Here is a 21,401-nt window from a genome sequence, read left to right on the forward strand (position 1 = left end):
TCATGACGGTCATGGAGCTGGGGACCTGGGGAGGACTGGTGTTGTTCTAGTTTGAGGGTCATGGAGCTGGAGACTCAGGGAGGAGCTGGTGCTGCTGTTCTAGTCTGAGGATCATGGAACTGGAGCCCTGGGAAGGAACCAGTGCTGCCACTGATGTATTAGGGTCTTGGAGCTGGAGATCTGGATGGAGCTGGTGCTGCTGTTCTAGTTTGAGGGTTGAGGAGCTGGAAACCCAGGGAGGAGCTGGTGCTACTGCTGTTCAGATCTGAGGGTGATGGAGCTGGTGGAGCCTTGGGGAGGAGCGGTGCTGCCTTTCAAGTCTGAGAGTCACTGAACTAGGGGTCCAGGGAGGAGCTTATGTTGCTGTTGTAGTTTGAGGGTTGTGGAGCTGGAGACCCAGGGAGGAGCTGGTGATGCTGTTTTAGTCTGAGGATTGTGGAGCTGGAGATCTAGGGAGGAGCCAATGCTGCCATTCAAGTCTGAGGGTCCTGGAGCTGGAGGCCTGGGGAGGAGCTGGTGGTGTTCTAGTTTAAGCATCATGGAGCTGGAGCCCTGGGGAGGAGCTGGTGCTGCCACTGATGTCTTAGGGTCTTGGAGCTGAAGATCCAGGAGGAGCTGCTGCTGCCATTCTAGTTTGAGGGTCATGGAGCTGGAGATCCAGACAGGAGCTGGTGCTACTGCTGTTCAAATCTGAGGGTGTTGGAGCTGGAGTCTTGGGGAGGAGTTTGGGCTGCCTTTCAAGTCTGAGAGTCGTTGAGCTAAAGGTCCAGGGAGGAGCTGGTGCTGTTGTTCTAGTTTGAGGGTCATGGAGCTGGAAACCTGGGGAGGAGCCAGTGTTGATCTCCTTTGAGGGTCATGGAGCTAGAGATCCGAGGAGAAGCCGGTGTTCTTCTAGTTTGAGGGTTGTGGAGCCGGAGACCTGGGGAGGAGCTGGTGCTGTTGTTCTGGTTTGAGTGTTGTGAAGTTGGAGACCTGGGGAGGAGCCAGTTTTGTTCTAGTTTGAGGGTTGTGAAGCTGCAGACCCAGGGAGGAGCACTGTTGTTCTAGTTTAAGGATCGTGGAGCTGGAAACTCGGGGAGGAGCCGGCGTTGTACTAGTTTTCGGGTTGTGGACCTGAAAACTGGGAGTTGGAGACCTGGGGAGGAGTGGTATTGTTCTTGTTTTAAGGTCATGGAGCTGGAGACCCAAGGAGGAGCCGGTGTTATTCCAGTTATAGAGTGGTGGAGCTGGAGACTTGAGGAGGAGCTTGTGTTGTACTAGTTTGAATGTTATGGAGCTGGAGATCCTGGGAGGAGCTGTGTTGCCCTCGTTTGAGGGTTGTGGAGCTGCAGACCCAAGAAGGAGCAGTGTGGTTGTAGTTTGAGGATTGTAGAGCTGAAGAACCAGGGAGGAGCTGGTGTTGTTCTAGTTTGAGGATTGTGGAGCTGGAGATCTGGGAAGGAGCTGGTGTTTTTGTTCTACTTTGGAGTTCATGGAGCTGGAGACCTGGGGAGGAGCTGGTGCTGCTGTTGTAGTGTGAGGTGCATGGAGTGGAGACCTAGAAATGAGCATTATTGTTTCAGTTTGAGAGTCGTGGAGCTGGAGACCCAAGGAAGAGCTGGTGTTGCTGTTGTTTAAATTTTAGTTTATGGAACTGGAGAACTGGGGATGAGCCGGTGCTGCTGTTCTAGTGTAAGGGTCATAGAGCTAGAGACCCGGTAAGGAGCTGGTGCTTCTGTTGTTTAATTCAAAGGCTGGTGGAGGTGTAGACCAAGGGAGGGGCCGGTGTTGTTGTTCTAGTTTGAGGCTTGTGGAGCTGGAGACTCAGGGAGGAGCTGGTGCTTCTGTTCTAGTGTGAGGTTGTGGAGGTGAAGACCCAGGGAGAAACTTTGTTGTTCTAGTTTGAGGGTTGTGGAGCTCGAGACCCAGGAGGAGCTGGTGCTGCTGTGGTTTAAGGCTGAGGGTCATGGAACTGGAGACCCAGGGAGGAGCTGCTGCTGCTGTTCAAGTCTGGGGGTCGTGAGCTGGAGAGCGGGGAGGAGCTAGTTCTGGTGTTCTAATGTGAGGATCGTGGAGCTGTAGACCCAGGGAGGAGCCATTGTTGCTGTGTAGTTTGAGGATCGTGGAGCTGGAGGCCCAAGGAGGAGCCGATGCCACTGTGTAGTTTGGGGGTCGTGGAGCTAGAGACCTAGGGAGGAGCTGGTGCTACCACTATTTAAGTCAGGAGGTTGTGGATCTGGAGGTTGTGGGAGGAGTCCATGCTGCTGTTCAACTGTGGGTAGGATCCGGTGCTTCAGTTGAAGTTTGAGGGTTGGGAGCTGGAGATCCAGGAAGGAGCTGGTGATGCCGTTCTATTTTTAGGGTCATGGAGTTGGAGACCCAGGGAGGAGCTGGTGCTGCTGCTGTTCATGTTTGGGGGTTGTATAGCTGGAAACCCAGGGAGAAGCCAGTACTACCGCTTTTAAATTTTGAGGGTCGTGGAGCCTGAGACCCGGGGAGAAGCCAACGCTGCTGTTCAAATGGCTCCTCCTTCTGTCTCCACTTCCCCAACCTTCAAACTGGAACAGCAGCAGCAGCTCCTCCCCAGGTCTCCAGCTCCATGACTCTCACACTAGAACAGCAGCACTGGCTGCAACTTGGGTCTCCAGATCCACCACCCTCAAACTAGAAGAGCAGCAGCAGCTCCTCTCCGGTTCTCCAGATCCATGACCCTCTAACTAGAACAGTAGCACTGGCTCCTCCCCGGGTCTCCAGCTCTTCCACCCTCAGACTTGAGGAGCTGGAGACTCAGGGAGGAGCCAGTGCTGCTATTCTACTTTGAGAGTTGTGGAGCTGGAGACCCAGCGTGCAGCTGCTACTGCTGTTCTAGTTTGAGGGTCTTGGAGCTGGAGCCTTTGTGAGGAGCTGGTGCTGCCTTTCAAGTCTGAGAGTCGTTGAGCTGGAGATCCAGGAAGGAACCAGTGTTGCTGTTGCTGTCTGAGGGTTGTGGAGCTGGAGACCCAGGTAGGTGCCAATGCTGCAATTCAAGTTTGAGGGTTGTGGAGCTGGAGACCCGGGGAGAGGCCAGTGCTGCTCTTCGTGTCTGAGGGTCATGGAGCTGGAGATCTGGGGAAGAGCTGTTGCTGCCGTTCAAATCTGTGAGTCCTGGAGCTGGAGCCCTGGGGAGGAGCCTGTGCTGCCATTCATGTCTTAGGTTCATGGAGCTGGAAACCCAGGGAGGAGGTGGTGCTGCTGTTCTAGTTTAAGGATCATGGAACTGAAGACCCGGATAGGAGCTGGTGCTACCACTGTTTAAATCTGAAGGTCGTGGAGCTGGAGCCTTGAGGAGGTGCTGGTGCTGCCTCTGAAGTCTGAGAGTCACTGAGCTGGAGATCTAGGGAAGAGCCACTGCTGCTGTCGTGGTTTGAGGATCGTGGAGCTGGAGACTGGGGAGGAGCTGGTGCTGCAGTTCAAGTTTTATGGTTGTGGAGCTGGAGACCTAGGGAGGAGCTGGTGCTACCACCATGTAAGTCTGAGGGTCGTGGAGCTACTGGCCCTGGGGAGGAGCCAGTACTACAGTTGAGGTTTGAGGGTCAGGGAGTTGGAGACTTAGGGAGTAGCTGGTGCTGCTGTTCTAATTGAGGGTCTTGAAGCTGGAGCCTTGGGGAGGAGCCACTGCTGCCTCTCAAGTCTGAGAATCATTGAGCTGGAAGGGAGCTGGTGCTGCTGTTGTAGTTTGAGGATAGTGGAGCTGGAGACCCGAGGAGGAGCTGGTGCTGCAGTTGAAGTTTGAGGGTTGGGGAGCGGGGGAGCTGGAGATCTTGGGAGGAGCCAGTACTGCTGTTTAAGTCGGAGGGTCATGGAGCTAAACATGGAGCCAAATCTGGGGAAGTAGAGAGAGAGAGGGTCACAGGACACCACTTAAAACTGTAGATGTAGCTGTACCCCAAGCAAGTTAAGCTTGGGAGCTTCTCAATACCAGTGATTAATACATTCTTTTTCCTCTTACACAGTTTGGATTTGTTTTCTGTCTCATGAGACAGAAAGACAATGATTAATACCCTTAGGAACTGAAAAGCTTAAAAAAACTAAATGATGTTGGTAACAATAATAATAGAAATTAAACCATCATTATCCTGACTGAGACAAAATTACACACACACACTATAGATATATATGTGTGTATATATATATTTTTAATCAGTTTGTAAAATTAAAAATGAATTGAAAAATAGACCCAAGCAAAGCTGTAAAATCTTGTTTCATGGAGAAGCAATGGAGGACAGAAGTTAATCTGAGAGTTGCTGTTAATGGAGAAACTGAGAACTTACCATTTTTCCTGTGAGGTTTTGGTGCAGAATGATATTCTGTAAGTTCTGGCAGCTGAGTCACTTTGCACAGCCTGGTGATACAGTAGGTGTCACAGAAGGACCCTGTCCCAGCTGATCCTGCCTCTCTGCTATGATAAGTGTGGCCTCTGATCCCCGACAACTGACCAACTGACCGTATCTTGAGAGGAGACCAGGCCCATGAGCACAAGGGTATCCATGGTGAGGTTCCATGGATGGAACACTATGGATATTCCTGATGTTCCTTCCTGATGTGGATCTGCCATCTTGTTATTTAATGGATCTTGGTTATAACTGTCTTCTAAATATTGAATAGAAAAATGTATTTGTATAATATGGGTAAGGTATAAAGAATATCGGCACATTGGACACCCAGGACCTCTACCAAGTTTAGGGAATAGAATCTAAAGAGACTTAACTTTGGATGCTCCCCGGAGGCTCCTCCTGAATCCCAGTCCCTTCCCTTCTACAGAGGGAATCATTTTCTGCTTTAGTCTTTATTATTCCGGTACTTTTCTTCATAGTATGTTTCTTTCACCATGTATGTGTACATCCCTAAACAATATGCCATTTAGTTTTTGAACTTTCTGTTGTTTTTGAGACAGGGTCTTGCTCTGTTGCCTCGGCTGCAGTTTTTGAACTTTGATGTGAAGGAATTCTTCCGTGTGAATGCATTGGGTCTGAGCATTTGCTCAATATCTATTTTTGTCCTCCACTCTCTTTCTGAGACCCATCAACATTGACGTGATTCATTTTCATTGCTGCATGATCTCCCATGCTATGAGGGGAACATGGGAAATGTCTCTATTTTCCTATTGATGAATGTTTGGCCAGGTTGGCCCTTAGGACTGTGTTGCTAGAACGTTCTTGAGCATTTCTTTTCTACCCAAGTGCAAGTTTCTTCTGGTCAGTAGCTTTCAGTTTTTAAAATTTCCTCCCTGGTAATAAATATAATTTTCCTCATAACCCACAACACACATCCTTTCATATACAAGAATACAACAACAACAAAAAATTCACAACCATTCTTATCAGGGGCTGAATGTTCTTGTTGCTTTCCATTCTCCCCAACCATTTCATTTACTGGGTTGTGGGATTTTTGCCAGTTTGGTGGGTGTCACGTGATACCTCATCCTGTTAGGCTGAGACCCTCTTCATGTTTTTATTGGTCATTTCTTCACATTTCCTCTTCTATGAAGGGCTGGTTCAACTCTATTGCCCATTTTCCCTTTAGTTGTCTGAATTTTGTTTTTTTCTTTTATTATTATTATTTGAGACAAAGTCTCCCTCTGTCACCCAGGCTGAAGTGCAATGGCACGATCTCAGCTTACTGCCACCTGTGCCTTCCAGGTTCAAGCAATTCTCCTGCCTCAGCTTCCAGAGTAGCTGGGATTATAGGTGTGCACCCAGACTCTCCTGACAGCCTGTCCGTCACCCACTCCTCATTTCTAGATCACCAGGAATTCAAGACTTAGCAAATCCAGAGGCCTCCAGCAGATCAGGATGATGCCATAGACTCAGCATCTCATGAGATTTAATCCCTTTAGCAATAATCCTATCGCTGGAATTTCTTGAAATGCTTTGCCATTTTCTCTTGTGCTACCTAATGGAAGAATCTTTGCACTTAAAGTTTTAACTTAGTGAAAAAGAAATCTCAACCAAAAGAACACTTTCTGTCATCTTCTTTGGTTGTGGAAAAACAGATGCTTCTCTAAACTATGATTTTGTTCTTCTAAAGCGTTGCCACTAAAATACCATGGCTGACTTCAGAACACCAGGGATTCTTTACATGTCCTGAATCAGAATTTTCTAATTTGTTCATAAGAAAATATAAAGCCATGATTCTTTCCTTTAGTAATTTATCTGCTACTGATATTTAGTTAAAAATCTCTATTTTTTTGTTTTTTTGAGGGATGGAGTCTCATTCTGTAGCCCAGCCTGGAATGCTGTGGAGTGGTCTGGGCTCGCTGCAAGCCTCCTGTGTTCCTGCCATTCTCCTGCCTCAGCCTCCCGAGTAACTGTGACTGCAAACGCCTGCCACCACGCCCTGCTAGTGTTTTTTTGTATTTTTAGTAGAGACGGGGTTTCACCGTATTAGCCAAGATAGTCTCGATCTCCTTGACCTCGTGATCCACCTGCCTCTGCCTCCCGAAGTGCTGGGATTACAGGTGTGAGCCACCGCACCTGGCCAAATATCCCATTTTCTAAAATATTTATTGGCTTTCAAATTTCGTGTTATAATCCAGTAGAGAATTAATGGAATTTCATTCTTTCCTCGTGATCGAGTAATGAACTAGAGATTCCGCTAGACTATTTGGGAAGAAGGTAACCTAACGACACTTCTAAACTAGAGATTCCACTAGACTGTTTGGGAAGAGGATAACGATACTTCTAAATTACAGGTCCTCTGACCGTCAGTCTTGAACATTGTCCTGATACCCTGGACAGACATCAATGTTCGTATTCTTAAAAAACATGACTGGCTGGGCACAATGGCTCACGCCTGTAATCCTAGCACTTTGGGAGGCCAAGGTGGGTGGATCACCTGAGGTTGGGAGTTCGCGACCAACCTGACCAACATGGAGAAACCCCGTCTCTACTAAAAATACAAAATTAGCCAGGCATGGTGGTGGGTGCCTGTAGTCCCAGCTCTCCAGCTACTTGGGAGGCTGAGGCAGGAGACTCACTTGAACCCCGGAGGCAGAGATTGCAGTGAGCCGAGATCACACCACTGCACTCCTGCCTGGGCAACAAAACTCTGTCTCAGAAAAACAAAAAACAAAAAAACCCGACTCATTCTGGTTTGGCTCCAGCATACTACAGCCTGGGCAGTGACGTTCCTTGTCATTCCTCAGCCCTGACTACACCTACTTCTATTAGAAATAATCCCCATATCAGATTAATCTCTCTTTCTAAGAGTTGTTTTATTTCCCTGTGGACAAAAGATCAGATTTGGAGTTTATAAAAACCTGCCACAAATAAATAAGAATACATCTAATTCTCCTAAGATCGGACAAATGCCATGAGCAGTTCAGAGATTCTGAAGAAGCCCATGAAAGATTTGACGTGTCCCACATAATCAAGATAACACCCATGAAAGAACAATGAAATGCCCTCCCACACCCATTCTACTGACAAGTGTTTAAATCTGTCTACACCAGGTGGTGGGCAGGAAGTGGAGAGACCTCTTCCATTGTGGGTAGGAGTCTATTGAATCATTCCTTTGACATAGACTCAGGTGGTATCCAGGATAGTGTACGCTGTACTCATTTCACTACTCGGCAATCTGAGTCAGTTCCAGGCTCCAAGCATGTTCTAGAAAGCATGAAGATATTTGGTTGTTTACTTTACTGTTGTTTTCATAATAAAAAGTTAGCAATAAAACATTCCACTGAAGTACAGCATGTTTTCTCATGTTGGTGTTCGATTTCTCTTTCTACGCCAGACTAGAACATCTAAACTAGCAAAAAATTAAGCAACCAAAATGCTGGATAAAAAGATGTTAAATCTTTCAAATATATTAATGAGGACTTCTGAGTGACACACAATAAGAAGTACTGCATCAATCCAAAGCTCTCCTCATATTTCCGGAAATACAGAGGTCAGATAATGGGGCAAATAAAACACCCTGATCTATTTTTTCAGTAAAATAAATAGATAAAAAATGCCTAAAACCATCAGATCCTTGCCTGTAAAACATAATCAAAACAACTGGTAAATTTTGAGTGATGTCTGAGCATGAGATGGATGTAATGTAGGGATATGAAATCTGTTTTGGTGATTGTATTGTGCTTATTAGGAGAGTGTCGTGGTTTGTAGGAAGAACACTAAAGTATGGGGCATGAGGTGGTGTCATTAAAGATGAGGCATCAGCGTGGCAGCTCGCTCTCAAGTAGTGCAGGCAGAGAAGTTCTCTGGATTCTGCTTGCAAATACTTTGCAATTCTTGCTTGTTTCAAATTTTTTTTTTTTTTACTAGTTGAAAATAGGAACTTAAGAAAAATGTACTTTTCAGAAACTGATGTAAAGATATAAATACCTCAATAAATCCACCATGGTTTCTTCTCCTCCTCCGAAGCCAGGGCCTCCAGGTGTTTCCCTCTCACCCTCTGTTCTCTGCTTTAGGCAGCTTCTCCTGCCTTCTCCTCTCCTGCAGGCAACTCCTAGGTCCTTCTAGAGTCTGAAATAGCTCAGCCCAAAACAGGAACTGGGGTCATTCAGGTTCACAGGCCTTGACCCTCACTTCAATGCAGGAGCTGGCAGGAGGTGAGTCAGAAAAAAGGCTTAACAGCTATTCTGAGATTAGATCAGCTGTCTTAGCTGCCTAGGTGTGTGCATGTGTGTGCACTATATGTGTGCATGTGTGTCTGTATCTGTTTATGTATGTATGTATGTTTCCATGGATTTTCTGCCTGGAACTCGTGACTGTAATAGGAATTTCCCACACATCCTCCGTCCCTTCTCACTTCCTGACATCTCTTCTTCTCTGATCCTCTATGGTAAAACCCTCCTGGCCTACTCCTGGTACTATCTTCTTGCCGCCAGGCTTCTGTTCTGGCGCATCCTCTGGAGAGAGAGAGAGAGAGAGAGAGAGAGAGAGAAATTGCCTATCACCAGTATGCAACTGGCAAGCCAAAAATCTGCAGTGTGGGCCACCCGGCTGGAGACCCAGGAGAGCTAATGGGGCACGTGCAGTCTACTGGAGAATTTTTCTTTTTTGGAGAGGTCAATCTTTTAGATGTTTTCAAGACTTCCACTAATTAGATTCAAGCTGACCTCTCTTACAGGGGTAATCTGCTTTACTCAACATTCACCAATTTAAACATCAATCTCATCCAAATCACCTTCCAGGTTGACACATGACATCACACCTCCCCAGGCTAAATTATTTCCCGCTCTTGTGTCCTGAACCCACAGTGAGAGGATTTCACTGTGTGAGATTGGATTGAATGAAGAAAATGTGGTCCACATACACCATGAAAATCTATGCAGCCATGAAAGACAACAAAATGAAGTTCTTTCCAACATCATGGATGGACCTGGAGGCCATTATTATAAGCGACCTAACACAGAAGTAGAAAACCACATGCTGCATGTTCCCATTTACAAGTAGGAGCTAAACATTGAATACACATGAATGTAAAGATGGAGACACTGGAGATCACTAGACAGGGGAGTGGGGAGGGCAACATGGACTGAAGAACCACCTGTTGGGTGCTATGCTTACTGGCTGTGATGGGATCACTGGGGCCCCGAGCCTCAGCCTCCCACAATTGACCCATGTGACAAACCTGCATGTGTACCCTTTACGATAAGAGTTGAAATAAAAAATGAATAAATAATTAAAATGACATGAGGCCAAAAAGTAATGAAGTGACAGGAGCGAGAGAGCACTGCACTATGAACTCTATGCCTGCTCTAAAAATACACACTCTAGTCATTTAAAATAATTCTAAGGTGTATGATCATAATTTTATAAAAATTACATATGATTGCACCAAAATCCTAACATTGAACACTGCGCGATGGAATTTCAGATGATTTCCACCTTGTTCTTTATACCTTTCTTTTTTGTCATATTTTCCAGTGATATTGTTTATCCTCCGGAAGTCATTGCTTCCAAGCGTTCCCTTCTGCACCCACCCCCTCCTTTTCTACTGTCCACACAACCCTTCCTCTGACCTGGGACTGTGGCTTCCTTGGCAATGAAGGCACAGGAGCTGCATTCAGCCTCAGGAGAGGAGGACGCAGGGCAGGTTGTACAGATGGTCTAGGCATTGCAGAGGAACCTAACAGCACCCAGTTTCTAGTGCAAAGAGCTGCGTTTCTCCACCATGTTGGCTACAACCAAGCCAACATTGCCCCTTTCCTGATTGTTTTTTTTTTCTCACTCTTCCCAACTCCTACTTGAAAATTCATATGCTTCCACCTAACATTTCTTTCTACTTCTTGTTTTCACAATATATTCTGACTTATTGTGCCCAGAAAACACTGGTCCCACCATGTCCCAAGTTACCATCTAAAGTGTAGTGAGTGAATGAGCAAGAAAGAGGCCCCTGCCCCAATCACTGCCTCTCATTTATTCACTCACAGGGTAAGTACAGCCTCAGAACCAACAATGGACTGTGCTACAGATGCTTCCCTGAGGAAAACCGATAAAATCCCTGCTGCAGTGAGGACAGCAGGTGAACATAATGAGCAGGTGCATTGCATCGGACATAGGAAGGTAACAAATGATTCAGGAGGCAGGGAACAAGGTTGTGGGGAGGAAGACTGGGAGGGGAGCCCCCAGCTCCTCAGTAGCCTGAACAGGAAGGTTTCCCAAGGTGATCTGTGAGTCCTGGCTTCAAGGAGGTGAGCATTCCCGCAGGAGGCAGAGCCAGTGAATATAGCCTGAAATGGTACAGGGAAAATCCAGAAAGTCTGGGTGTGGTGGCTCACATCTGTAATCCCAGCACTTTGGGAGGCCAAGGTGAGTGGATCACGAGGTCAGGAGATCAAGAACATCCTGGCCAGCATGGTGAAACCCTGTCTTTACTAAAAGTACAAAAATTAGTTGGGCATGGTGAGGCGTTCCTGTAGTCACACTCAGGAGGCTGAGGCAGGAAAATCACTTGAATCCAGGAGATAGAGGTTGCACTGAGCCGAGGTTGTGCCACTGCACTCCAACCTGGGGACGGAGCGAGACTCTCTCAAAAAAGCAAAACAAAATAAATAAAAAAGAAATACCAGAGAATGTATTTTGTAAGTAATTAGGACCCAACAATCTATTTATCACCAAGCAATTTAATCATGATTTAAGAAAATATTTCACATGAATTGAAAAAGTGGTATGTTTATTTCATTTTTTTAAATTTTTGAGCTGAAAAGGCTGGGGGTCATTAATTGACAGCAGTTTATACACATTTGTTTCCTTCCCACAGTTGTTTCCTTCCCAGAGCAGGCACAGAGTCCTTGAGAAGGGCAGTCTCTGAACGAGGGAGCCAGGAACGCAGGTCGGACATATCTTTGGCAGCACATCTAGCCCCAACAGTATACAATCCTTCAAGTTGGAATTCCACTGGGTATGTGAAAGGGACCAAGGTGGGGGATAGAGAGGAAGTCTTCGACAGGACTCACATCTCAGTCCAGGCCTCCTCACTGTCCAAGTCCATCCAAGTTTTAGGACCCTGGGGGGCAACAATCAGGCCCACCCACCTCAACAGGGGCAGATTCTTCCATCTGTGTCCAGTTCACACACACCCGCTTCTGCTGGTTGCACAGTTCGAGAGAATCGGCCTTACAGTAAGAGAGGGACCACATCCTTTCTGCCCCTCCCCGGCATCTCTCTTCAGCAGCATCTGTGCAGGAACCACTGGGAAGATGGAGGCCTGCCTTCTCAGTTCAGCCACGTGTGCCCTCATCTGCAAATCTTCCATCAGCAACAGGATGGAGGCCACATGTGGGCCCAGGCGGATACCTGTGTTCCCCAGTCCATCACCCACTGTCCTGCCCTGGCTGTGTGCTGCCAACTGCTGGTGCCCAGGCTAGAGCTCCAGCAGGCCCCAAATTGGGACCTAAAGTCAGTTTGCATAGGCACTTGGCAATTTTTGGTAGAGAGATAGATGAAAAAGTGATGGATGTGAGAAGAATGAGTTTCATTTGATAGACTAATTAGAGATCTGAAGTGATTTTACCTTTATTTTCTTCACTTCACATTTTACCTTTATTTTCAAGCCAATCATGAAATTTCACAGTGATTTCCAGGGAAGAGGTAGAAGGAAGGCAGTGTTAAGAATCATCGGATCAGTGACCCAGTTGACCCAGGGAGGCGCAGGCAGAGTGCGCCCTCACTGGGGCAGCTGGAGGAGCATGGACTGCGCCACCGGCAGGTAGGTGATGTTTCAAGAGAGTGAGAGCTGGTACACAGTGTCCTCCACAGCTTCCAGCTTACACAGTTCCATCAGGCCATCCCCTGCGGTGGCCAGTGAGTTGGCAATCAGCTCAGCTTCCTTGGAGTCACCCTCTGCAGAGATGATGGCCGCCTTTTTCTGCTGCTCAGCCTTTCCCACCACAAATTTGGCCCTCTCTGCTTCCTGCTGAGCCACAAGTTTGGCTTTCATCGCTTCTGTGAACTCCTTCCTGAAGGTCAGATGGGTCCAGGACACTTCGTCCAGGATAAGCCCAAAGATGACTGCTCACTCTGTATGGTCGTCACTCACATGCCTAGAGACCAGCTCTCTCTGGGTGATTAGTTCAGCAACAAAGTGAGCCACCACTAACTTGAGGATCTCAGTCCTGATGGACAGCAGCACAAGCTCATTATAGTCCTCTCTGATGCTGGTGAAGATGGGAGAAAGCTGGCTAGCAATGGGCCAGAAGAGGATGTGCAGTGTGATGTTGATATTCTGTAACTGTTTGCTACCAGTGATGACTGGCATGGTACATGGTCAAAAATGGCAGTCAAAGATCATTGGTTTCCATACCCATGGGAGGAAAAAGTGAGTCCTTTCCCTACCACAATGTCCTGTACTTCACGGAATGGGTCAAAGATGACAGCTCTGTGCCCAGCATCCACATTATATAAAGCAGAGTTCACCACACCTCCTACAACAACCAAGGCCAGGCCAAACTTGCCAATGGGCTCGAACCCTTTGGCAGCCATATTTTCTTCTGCTGGACCTTCTCACACCTGTTTCCACTCTGACCTCCACATGAATTGCCCCTATTTCATTCTTAAATAAGCACAAGTGTTTACTAATGGACATGTGTGTCTGTTGGGCATTGAACAACTTCTCAAACCTTGGAAGCAGATTGGGCACAGCCACCATCATTTCTTATTTTATACCAATTTTTGCAGGGGTTCACTTTTTTTTTATCACAGCAACTGTTGAAATCACAGATTGTAAAAATACCGTGGCATCTAAAGCAATGTTACATAGTCTAATGTTGAAACTATAAAATACCTTGGAGTAGTATTTCCTAGCAGTGTCCAGAAGACAGCACTTCTCATCTTTCAAATAGTTCAGTAAGCTCAGAGGGATTGCTTACAGTGAATTTGTGTCCTAAGCTCCTTGGCACACAGCTTGGGATCCACAGCCAAGGGCTACAGAGAAGACAAAACAGAAGACAAAACAGGTCAATAAATAGTTCCTTTTTAGGGGTTGGGGCAGTTCCTCCCACCCTGCAGATCAAGATGCTCTGACAGCAAAGAGCAGAGGGGTGTGCTCTGGTGACCCAGGAGTTCTGCCCAACGGGAGAGGGTTCTCTTTTGCTGCAGTGAAAACCAACAGGACACTGCTTCATCACAAGACCAATGGGACCAGGAAGGAAGGTCTGAGTGTTTAAGATCACACAGTAACATCCTGTTTGATGGCTTCAGAAATCCTTCATGAGCTGGGAGACAGCGCCCAAGGTTACCGGTGAGTGGGCAGGATGGGCCAGACGTAACAACTCTTGCGATGACAACCAGGTTCTCCCTAGTGTTTATGTGTCTTTGTGTACGCACGTGTATGTGTGTGTCTGTCTCTGTATTTCTGCATACATTTGTGTATGTGTGTTTGTGTGAGTGTGTGTGTGTGCATGTGTGGTGGAGTGAGACTGTGCATGCATGTCTGTGTGTGCATGCATGTGTGTGATAACATGCATGCATGAATGGTGAATTGATTTCCTGGTTGATTTGCTGTGGATGGAGACAGGGACTCCAGGGAGGTTCCCGCTCACCTCGCCTTCCCTGTCTTCTCTCCTGATATTCCCTCCCCACTGTGGGAAAAGTCTCCTTCAGGAACTGAGGGTTTGTTACTGCAGACTTCTCACAGCTCCGCAAATTTCCATGATATTTGCATCCCCCGGCCTCCTGCTCATGCTTATCCCTCTGCCGTTTGTCCTGTCTTCTCCTCCCACCTGGCCGCACTGTATTCTTCCTACTCCTATAAGAACAGTCTGAAATGCCACCTCTCGAGAAGCCTCCATGCAACACCCCAGGCAGAATGAGTCACCCCCTCTTCTGCCCTCTGATAGCCCCAACCAACTCAAGGACATCACATCAGCAGCAGCAGCCGCATGGGTGTTTGTTTCTGTCCCTGTATTCTACATGCCTTGAGGACTGGACACATCCATCACCCACGTGTAAACCCAGCACCTAGCACAGTGGCTGCCATATGATAGGATTTAAGACACATCAGAGGAATCTAATAATCAGACTATCCCAGGGCTGCTAGAATTCAGAAAGGGATCCCCATAGCTCAGGGGATTGGACAAAGGTCTTCATTTCTATTCTTTCCAGAACCAACCCTCATGGGTCCACTCATCCCTACTCCTTCCTCCTATTAAGATTGGCTGATCAGGAGAGGGGTAGGGGCAGGAGCAGCTACACCTGGTCTCTTCCACCTCCTACGGTGGGGTGCACCCTTGTTGGGAACTGGTGAGCATGATAGCCCCTTGGCCTAGGGGACCTGGAGCCTAGGAGCCCCACAGAGACCAGGAGGAGCTGTGTAGCCACTTGCAGAGACAGCCAGAGAGTGCTTCAGGACTGCATGGAGATCTGGAGAAGTGGGGAGCACAGGACCCTCTTTTGTGGGTCATGAGAAATTTAGATTGGGTCATGTCTACAAAAGAGGGTGTCACTTATCAATACTTTTACCTCCTTACCCCTTCCAGGTCAGAATGGGTGCTTTACTTGTTTTTGTGGATTACTGTGTCAATCAAAATGAGAGGTCAGAATCACCTTAAAGATTTGAAACATTTTCCAGATTTGACAAATGTACCACATTTTAATGCTACTTCTATTTTTAGGAAGCTGTGGCTGAAAGAAACATTTTATTGTATAGCATTACCCAAATTACTTATACAGGATTTTAAAAATCTACATAATGAAAGAAACATTTTATTCTTTAGCATTACCCAAATTACTTATACAGGATTTTAAAAATCTACATAATGTCTTACAACCATGTGAAAAGTAAAAACTCAAATGCAATAACTTTTTGGGCCAGGAGGGGTGGCTCATGCCTGTAATCCCAGAAATTTGGGAGGCCCATGCAGGAGGATCGCTTGAGGCTAGGAGTTGGAGATCAGCCGTGGCAACAGAGTGAGACCCTGTCTGTACAGAAAATTTTAAAATAGACCAAGGGTAGTAGCATATGACTGTAGTCCCAGCTCCTCAGGAGGCAAGGGTGGGAGGATTACTTGAGCCTGGGAGTTTGAGGTTGCAGGCAGTCGTGGTGGTGCCACTGCACTCCAGACTGGGTGACAGAGTGAGAGCCTGTCTCAAAGAAAACAACAACAACAACAGCAAAAACAGCAGAAGTAAGAAAAAAAGTTAAACACCAATAAGCTAAGTTGACAGGAGACTTGTGGAACCACAATGATCAATTTATGCAATTTCTTACTTTTGAGGTATTCAGGGCTCTGCTGAGTGTCAATATTCTCAGAAAGTTCCATCTTATGAAATATAATTTGATCTGTTGAATCCACTCCTTAATCCAGGTCCTCTGAGAAGCAGATGCCTACATGGGATTCACATGAGGGGATTTCATTGGTGGAAACCCTGGGAGAACCATTCAGCAGGATGAACTTCTGATGCCAAGTGCAGGAGGGAGGGACAGGAGGTTGGGGAGGTGCATCCTACACTACAGTCAATGGTGCTGGGACAACTGGATGGCACATGCGGAAGAGTGAAGCATACCCCTTCCTTACAGCACACACAAAAAGTAGCTCTTCATGAATGCCAGATGTCCTCCTAAAACATGAAATTATGAAAGTCTCAGAAGAAAATAGAGCAGTAAATGTTTGTGACCTCAGATTTAGCAAAGGCTTCTTAAGTACTGTATACCAATAGCACAAATGGCAAAATAAAAGGTAGTTTAATTTCATTTCATGCAAATACAAAACTTTTGTGCTTCAAAAACGACTCCATTTAGAAGGTTAAAAAAAAAAACCTTACAGAATGAGAGAAAATATTTAAAAATCATATGTCTGGTGAGGGACTGGTATGCTGAATATGTAAAGAACTCTTACAGCTCAATGTTATAAAGTACAATAACCCAATTTAAATATATGCAATGAATTTGAACAGACATTTCTCGAAAGTGAGTCAGGTACACTACATGATGGTCTCAAAACAATAGAAAATTTTAGGCAGCACTTTCAGGTGACAAGCAAAAAGAATCCATTGAAATATCTGCAGAGGCTCTGGACTGATAAGATGCTGAAAAACGGCATGTGGACCAAGCCAACTAAGAACTAGTGGACCCAACATGGCCCCGGATTTGACCTAGGTTTCACCTAGGACCTCATTACATGCTGATTAACATACTAAACACACAACAGCCAGCTCCCTAGCAGCTCTGAGAATACCCATTTTTGGTGTGAAAATGGGTTGCACCACAGTTCTGAGAAATCTCCACCTTCTTCCAGGAATTTTTATAACTATTCCACCCCTTGGTTGAAGAAACTCAGAAAGGTGACAGTCACAAACCCCCTTGCACCTCTCTCTTGAGTTTCCCTGCACTCTCTTCACTGCAGTATGTACTTTTCCTTTTACAATAAATCTCTGTCCTTTCTCTATTTCCTACTGGTCCTTGAATTCACTGGCTGTAGTCGAGGTCCCACCAGTGTTCGGGGACCTCCCCTTGCCCACTGGCATCAGAAGAATGCAAATGGCAGTGAGCCCAGGAAACGGTTTTCAGTATGCACAGCCCTCCGGGAAGTGCCAATCGCACCCACAAGGGGACACCTCACCCAGCTGGAATGGCTGACCCCAAACACAGTAAGGGTGGAGGGAGTGGGGCCTATGTTCCTTACAGGGCAGACAGCAGGAGATGGAGAGTCCGTGGAGTCTGGGGGTTGTGTGTGTGTCACTCTTTCCCCATTTTCGAGGGGGATTTTTCCCTGTTCTCTGGTGCTGTCTGCTTCCTTCCTCTCCCTTTCTCCCACCCTCCTTCCCATCTTTCATTTCCAACCATCCCAAGGTTTTCTCTACCTCACGATGTCAATGCTCGAGGCCTCCAGCCCAGCGGAGAAACCAGGAGCCCTGGACTGCAAGCGACAGGGTCAGGGAGGTGACAATGGGAATCCCCTGCTGGATCGTGGACACTCAGGACCTAGTGCATCACAGCAGCCCCAGGGCAAGGAGGATGGGGGGCTCCTCACAGGGGCCACACTGTCAGATCCCCACTTATCCGAGCAGGATGGTGATGTCTCCACACTGAGCCAGTGGCAAAGTCCCCACGAGGATGAAGCAGGAACTTCTTGCTTCTCACCCCACCAGGCCCCACATTTCCTGGTTCCTGCTGTCTCAAGAACTGCCTATTCCTTATCGCTACCGGTGAGTCCTCCTGGGTCTTCCAAAAACAGTTTCATCCTGAGGCTCCAGACCCGGAAGCCAAGGGGCATTGGCTGACAGCAGGGCACCCACTGTGCTGTCTCCACCAGTCAGGAATCAGGCCTGGAGCTCGGGGACAGTGGGGGCCCTGGGAAGAATGCACAGAACCATACCAAGACTCAGGGCCTGTCGAGCTCCAGAGGGTTTAGCAAATTTAGGCCTGTTTCAGACGGGGTCTCTAGTCCTATGGGGCTCCGGGGTCTCTAGTCCTATGGGGCCGCTATGGTGCGTGGTGTGCAGACAGCAGGAGCTCAGGCATATGCGGCCCTCACGTTGGGGTCAGGCAGCAGGTTGGTGGCTCCAGATGTGTCAAGGAGACGGAGTTTCCATCCACTGGAGAAGAGCAGAGAAACTGGATGTAATCTGTCATGCTTTTGAGCCCAAGCCTGCACGTATACATCCACATGGGGTGAGGCAACCAAAAAGTACAAAAGAAGTGAAACAGCCGGCTTTTGTCTTAACTGATTGACCAACCTTATGACATTCCATTATGACTTGTTCCTACTCTGCCCCAACTCCCATCTGAGCAGTTGATCCACCTTGTGACATTGTTCTTCTGGACAATGAGTCTTATGATCTCCCAACCATGCACCTTGTGACCCCCTCCCCTTCTGACAGTAGATAACCACCTTTAACTGTAACTTTCCACTGCTTACCTCAGTCCTATAAAACTGCCCCATCCCTATCTCCCTTTGCTGACTCTCTTTTCGGACTCAGCCCACCTGCACCAGGTGATTAAAAAGCTTTATTGCTCACACAAAGCCTGTTGGTGGTCCCTTCAACGGACGCACATGACATTTGGTGCCATGACTCAGATCAGGGGACCTCCCTTGGGAGATCAGTCCCCTGTCCTTCTGCTCTTTGCTCCATGAGAAAGATCCACCTATGACCTCAGGTCCTCAGACCAACCAGCCCAAGGAACATCTCACCAATTTTAAATCGGGTAAGCGGCCTCTTTTTACTCTCTTCTCCAACCTCTCTCACTATCCCTCAACCCCTTTCTGCTTTTGGTGCCACCCTTCAATCTCTCCCTTCCCTTAATTTCAGTTCCTTTTCTTTTCTGGTAGAGACAGAGGAGATGTATTTTATCCGTGAACTCAAAACTCCAGCACCAGTCACGGACTCAGGAAGACAGTCTTCCCTTGGTGTTTAATCACCGCAGGGATGCCTACCTGGTTATTCATCCACATTTCAGAGGTGTCTGATCACCACAGGGATGCCTGCCTTGATCCTTCACCTTGGTGGCAAGCACCACCTCCCCTGAGTGGCAAGTACCATCCTCCCCCCACCCCGCCCACTTCCTCACCTGTGTCTCTATCCTCTCTTTTCTCTGGGCTTGCCTCCTTCACTGTGGGCAACCTTCCACCCTCCATTCCTCCTTCTTCTCCCTTAGTCTATGTTCTCTAGAACTTAAAACCTCTTCAACTGTCACCTGACCTAAAACCTAAGCATCTTATTTTCTTCTGCAACACTGCTTGACCCCAATACAAACTTGATAATGGCTCTAAATGGTCAAAAAATGGCACTTTCGATTTCTCCATCCTACAAGACCTAGATAATTTTTGTTGAAAAATGGGCAAATGGTCTGAGGTGCCTTAGGTCCAGGCATTTTTCACACTTTGTTACCTCCCTAGACTCTATTCCCAATGCAACTCATCCCAAATCCTCCTTTTTTCACCCAGTCTGTCCCTTCAGTCCCAACCTCAAGTGTCGCTGAGTCTTTTGAATCTTCCTTTTCTACCGACCCATCTGATCTCTCCCCTCCTCCCCAGACTGCTCCTCCTCAGGTCGCTCCCCGCCAGGCTGAATCAGGCTCCAAGTCTTCTTCAGCCTCTGCTCCCCCACCCTACAACCCTTCTATCACCTCCCTTCCCCACACCCAGTCTGGCTTACAGTTTCATTCCACGACTAGCTTTCCCTCACCTGCCCAATAATTTCCTCTTAGAGAGGTGGTTGGAGCTGAAGGCATAGTCAGGGTACATGTGCCTTTTTCTGTATCAGACTTTTCCAAAATCAGCCAGCATTTAGACTCTTTCTCATCAGACCCCACTAAATATATACAGGAATTCCAATATCTAACTCTGTCCTACAATTTAACCTGGGTGACTTAAATGTCATCCTAACTTCTACCCTCTCCCAGATGAACAGGAAAGAGTGTTTTCTCTAGCCCAATCTCACGCTGACATCTGCCAGCTTCATGAGCCAGGCCTCCAGGAAGGCATTAGAGCAGTTCCCTGAGAGGATCCCCAATGGAACTATCAGGCAGATTCCCCACTTATAGCTAGGTGAGATTACATGATTTCCTGCCTAGTTGAAGGGCTTAAAGAGGCAGTGTACAAACCTGTTAATTATGACAAACTTAAATAAACTACCCAAGGAAAAGATAAAAACCCAGCCCAGTTCATGGATCATTTAGCAGCAACCTTGAGACACTTTACAGCCTTGGACCCAGAAGAGCCAGAAGGCCATCTTATTCTCAATATGCATTTTATCACTCAATCAGCTCCTGACATTAGAAAAAAGTTTCAAAAATTGGAATCTGGCTCTCAAATCCCACAATAGGAAATAATCAACCTTGACTTCAAGGTGTACAATAATAGAGAGGAGGCAGCCAAACAGCAATGCATTTCTGAGTTACAATTACTTGCCTCTACTGTGAGACAAAACCCAGCTGCACCTCCAGCACACAAGAACTTCAAAACGCCTAGAGGCATTCCTAGAGGACCTCCTCCCTCAGGATCTTGCTTCAAGTACCAGAAATCTGGCCACTGGGCCAAGGAACACCTGCAGCCCTGGATTCCTCCCAAGCCATGTCCCATCTGTGCAGGGACCCACTGGAAATCAGACTGCCCAGCTCGCCCAGCAGCCACTCCCAGAGACCCTAAAGCTCTGGCCCAAGGCTGTCTGACTGACTCCTTCCGCAATCTGCTTGGCTTAGCAGCTGCAGACTGACACTGCCCGATCACCTTGGAAGCCCCCTGGATCATCACAGATGCTGAGCTTCGGGTAACTCTCACAGTGGAGGGTATGTCCATCCTCTGTTTAATTGATACGGGAGCTAACCACTCCACATTACCTTATTTTCAAGGGCCTGTTTCTCTTGCCCCCATAACTGTTGTGGGTATTGACTGCCAGGCTTCAAAATCCCTTACAACTCCCCAAATTTGGTGCCAACTTGGACAACATTATTTTATGCACTCCTTTTTCATTATCCCCACCTGCCCAGTTCCCTTATAAGGCTGAGACATTTTAACCAAATTATCTGCTTCCCTGACTATTCCTAGACTACAGCCACATCTCATTGCCACCCTTCTTCCCAACCCAAAGCCTCCTTCGTGTCTTCCTCTTGTGTCCCCCAACTTTAGCCCACAGACATGGGACACCTCTACTCCCTCCCTGACAATCGATCACACGCCCATTACTATCCCATTAAAACCTAATCACCCTTACCCCACTCAATGCCAGTATCCCATCCAACAACAGGCTTTAAGAGGACTGAAGCCTGTTATCACTCACCTGCTACAGCATGGGCTTCTAAAGCCTCCAAACTCTCCTTACAATTCCCTCATCTTACCTGTCCAAAAACTGGACAAGTCTTACAGGTTGGTTCAGGATCTGTGCCTTATCAACCAAATTGTTTTGCCTATTCACCCTGTGGTGCCCAACCCATACACTCTTTTGTTGTCCTCAGTACCTCCCTCCACAACTCACTATTCTGTTCTTGATCTTTTT

General features: G+C 47.2%; 1 protein-coding gene and 1 pseudogene across 1 annotated transcript in view; one reads left to right on the forward strand and one right to left on the reverse strand.

The window, feature by feature from the left end:
• Nucleotides 1-12,135: 12,135 nt before the first annotated feature.
• On the reverse strand, nucleotides 12,136-12,950 carry LOC105513033 (annotated as a pseudogene).
• Nucleotides 12,951-17,273: 4,323 nt separating this feature from the next.
• Nucleotides 17,274-21,401, forward strand: part of LOC105513042 (NKG2D ligand 2-like) — a 12,665-nt gene continuing 8,537 nt past the window's right edge. The window contains exon 1 of the mRNA XM_011943788.1: nucleotides 17,274-17,612. Within this exon, the coding sequence (XP_011799178.1) occupies nucleotides 17,274-17,612 (339 nt within the window). The remainder of the gene's footprint in view (nucleotides 17,613-21,401) is intronic.

This window comes from Colobus angolensis, unplaced genomic scaffold (genome assembly GCF_000951035.1).
Source record: "Colobus angolensis palliatus isolate OR3802 unplaced genomic scaffold, Cang.pa_1.0 Scaffold221, whole genome shotgun sequence".
In the NCBI taxonomy this organism is placed as follows: domain Eukaryota; kingdom Metazoa; phylum Chordata; class Mammalia; order Primates; family Cercopithecidae; genus Colobus; species Colobus angolensis.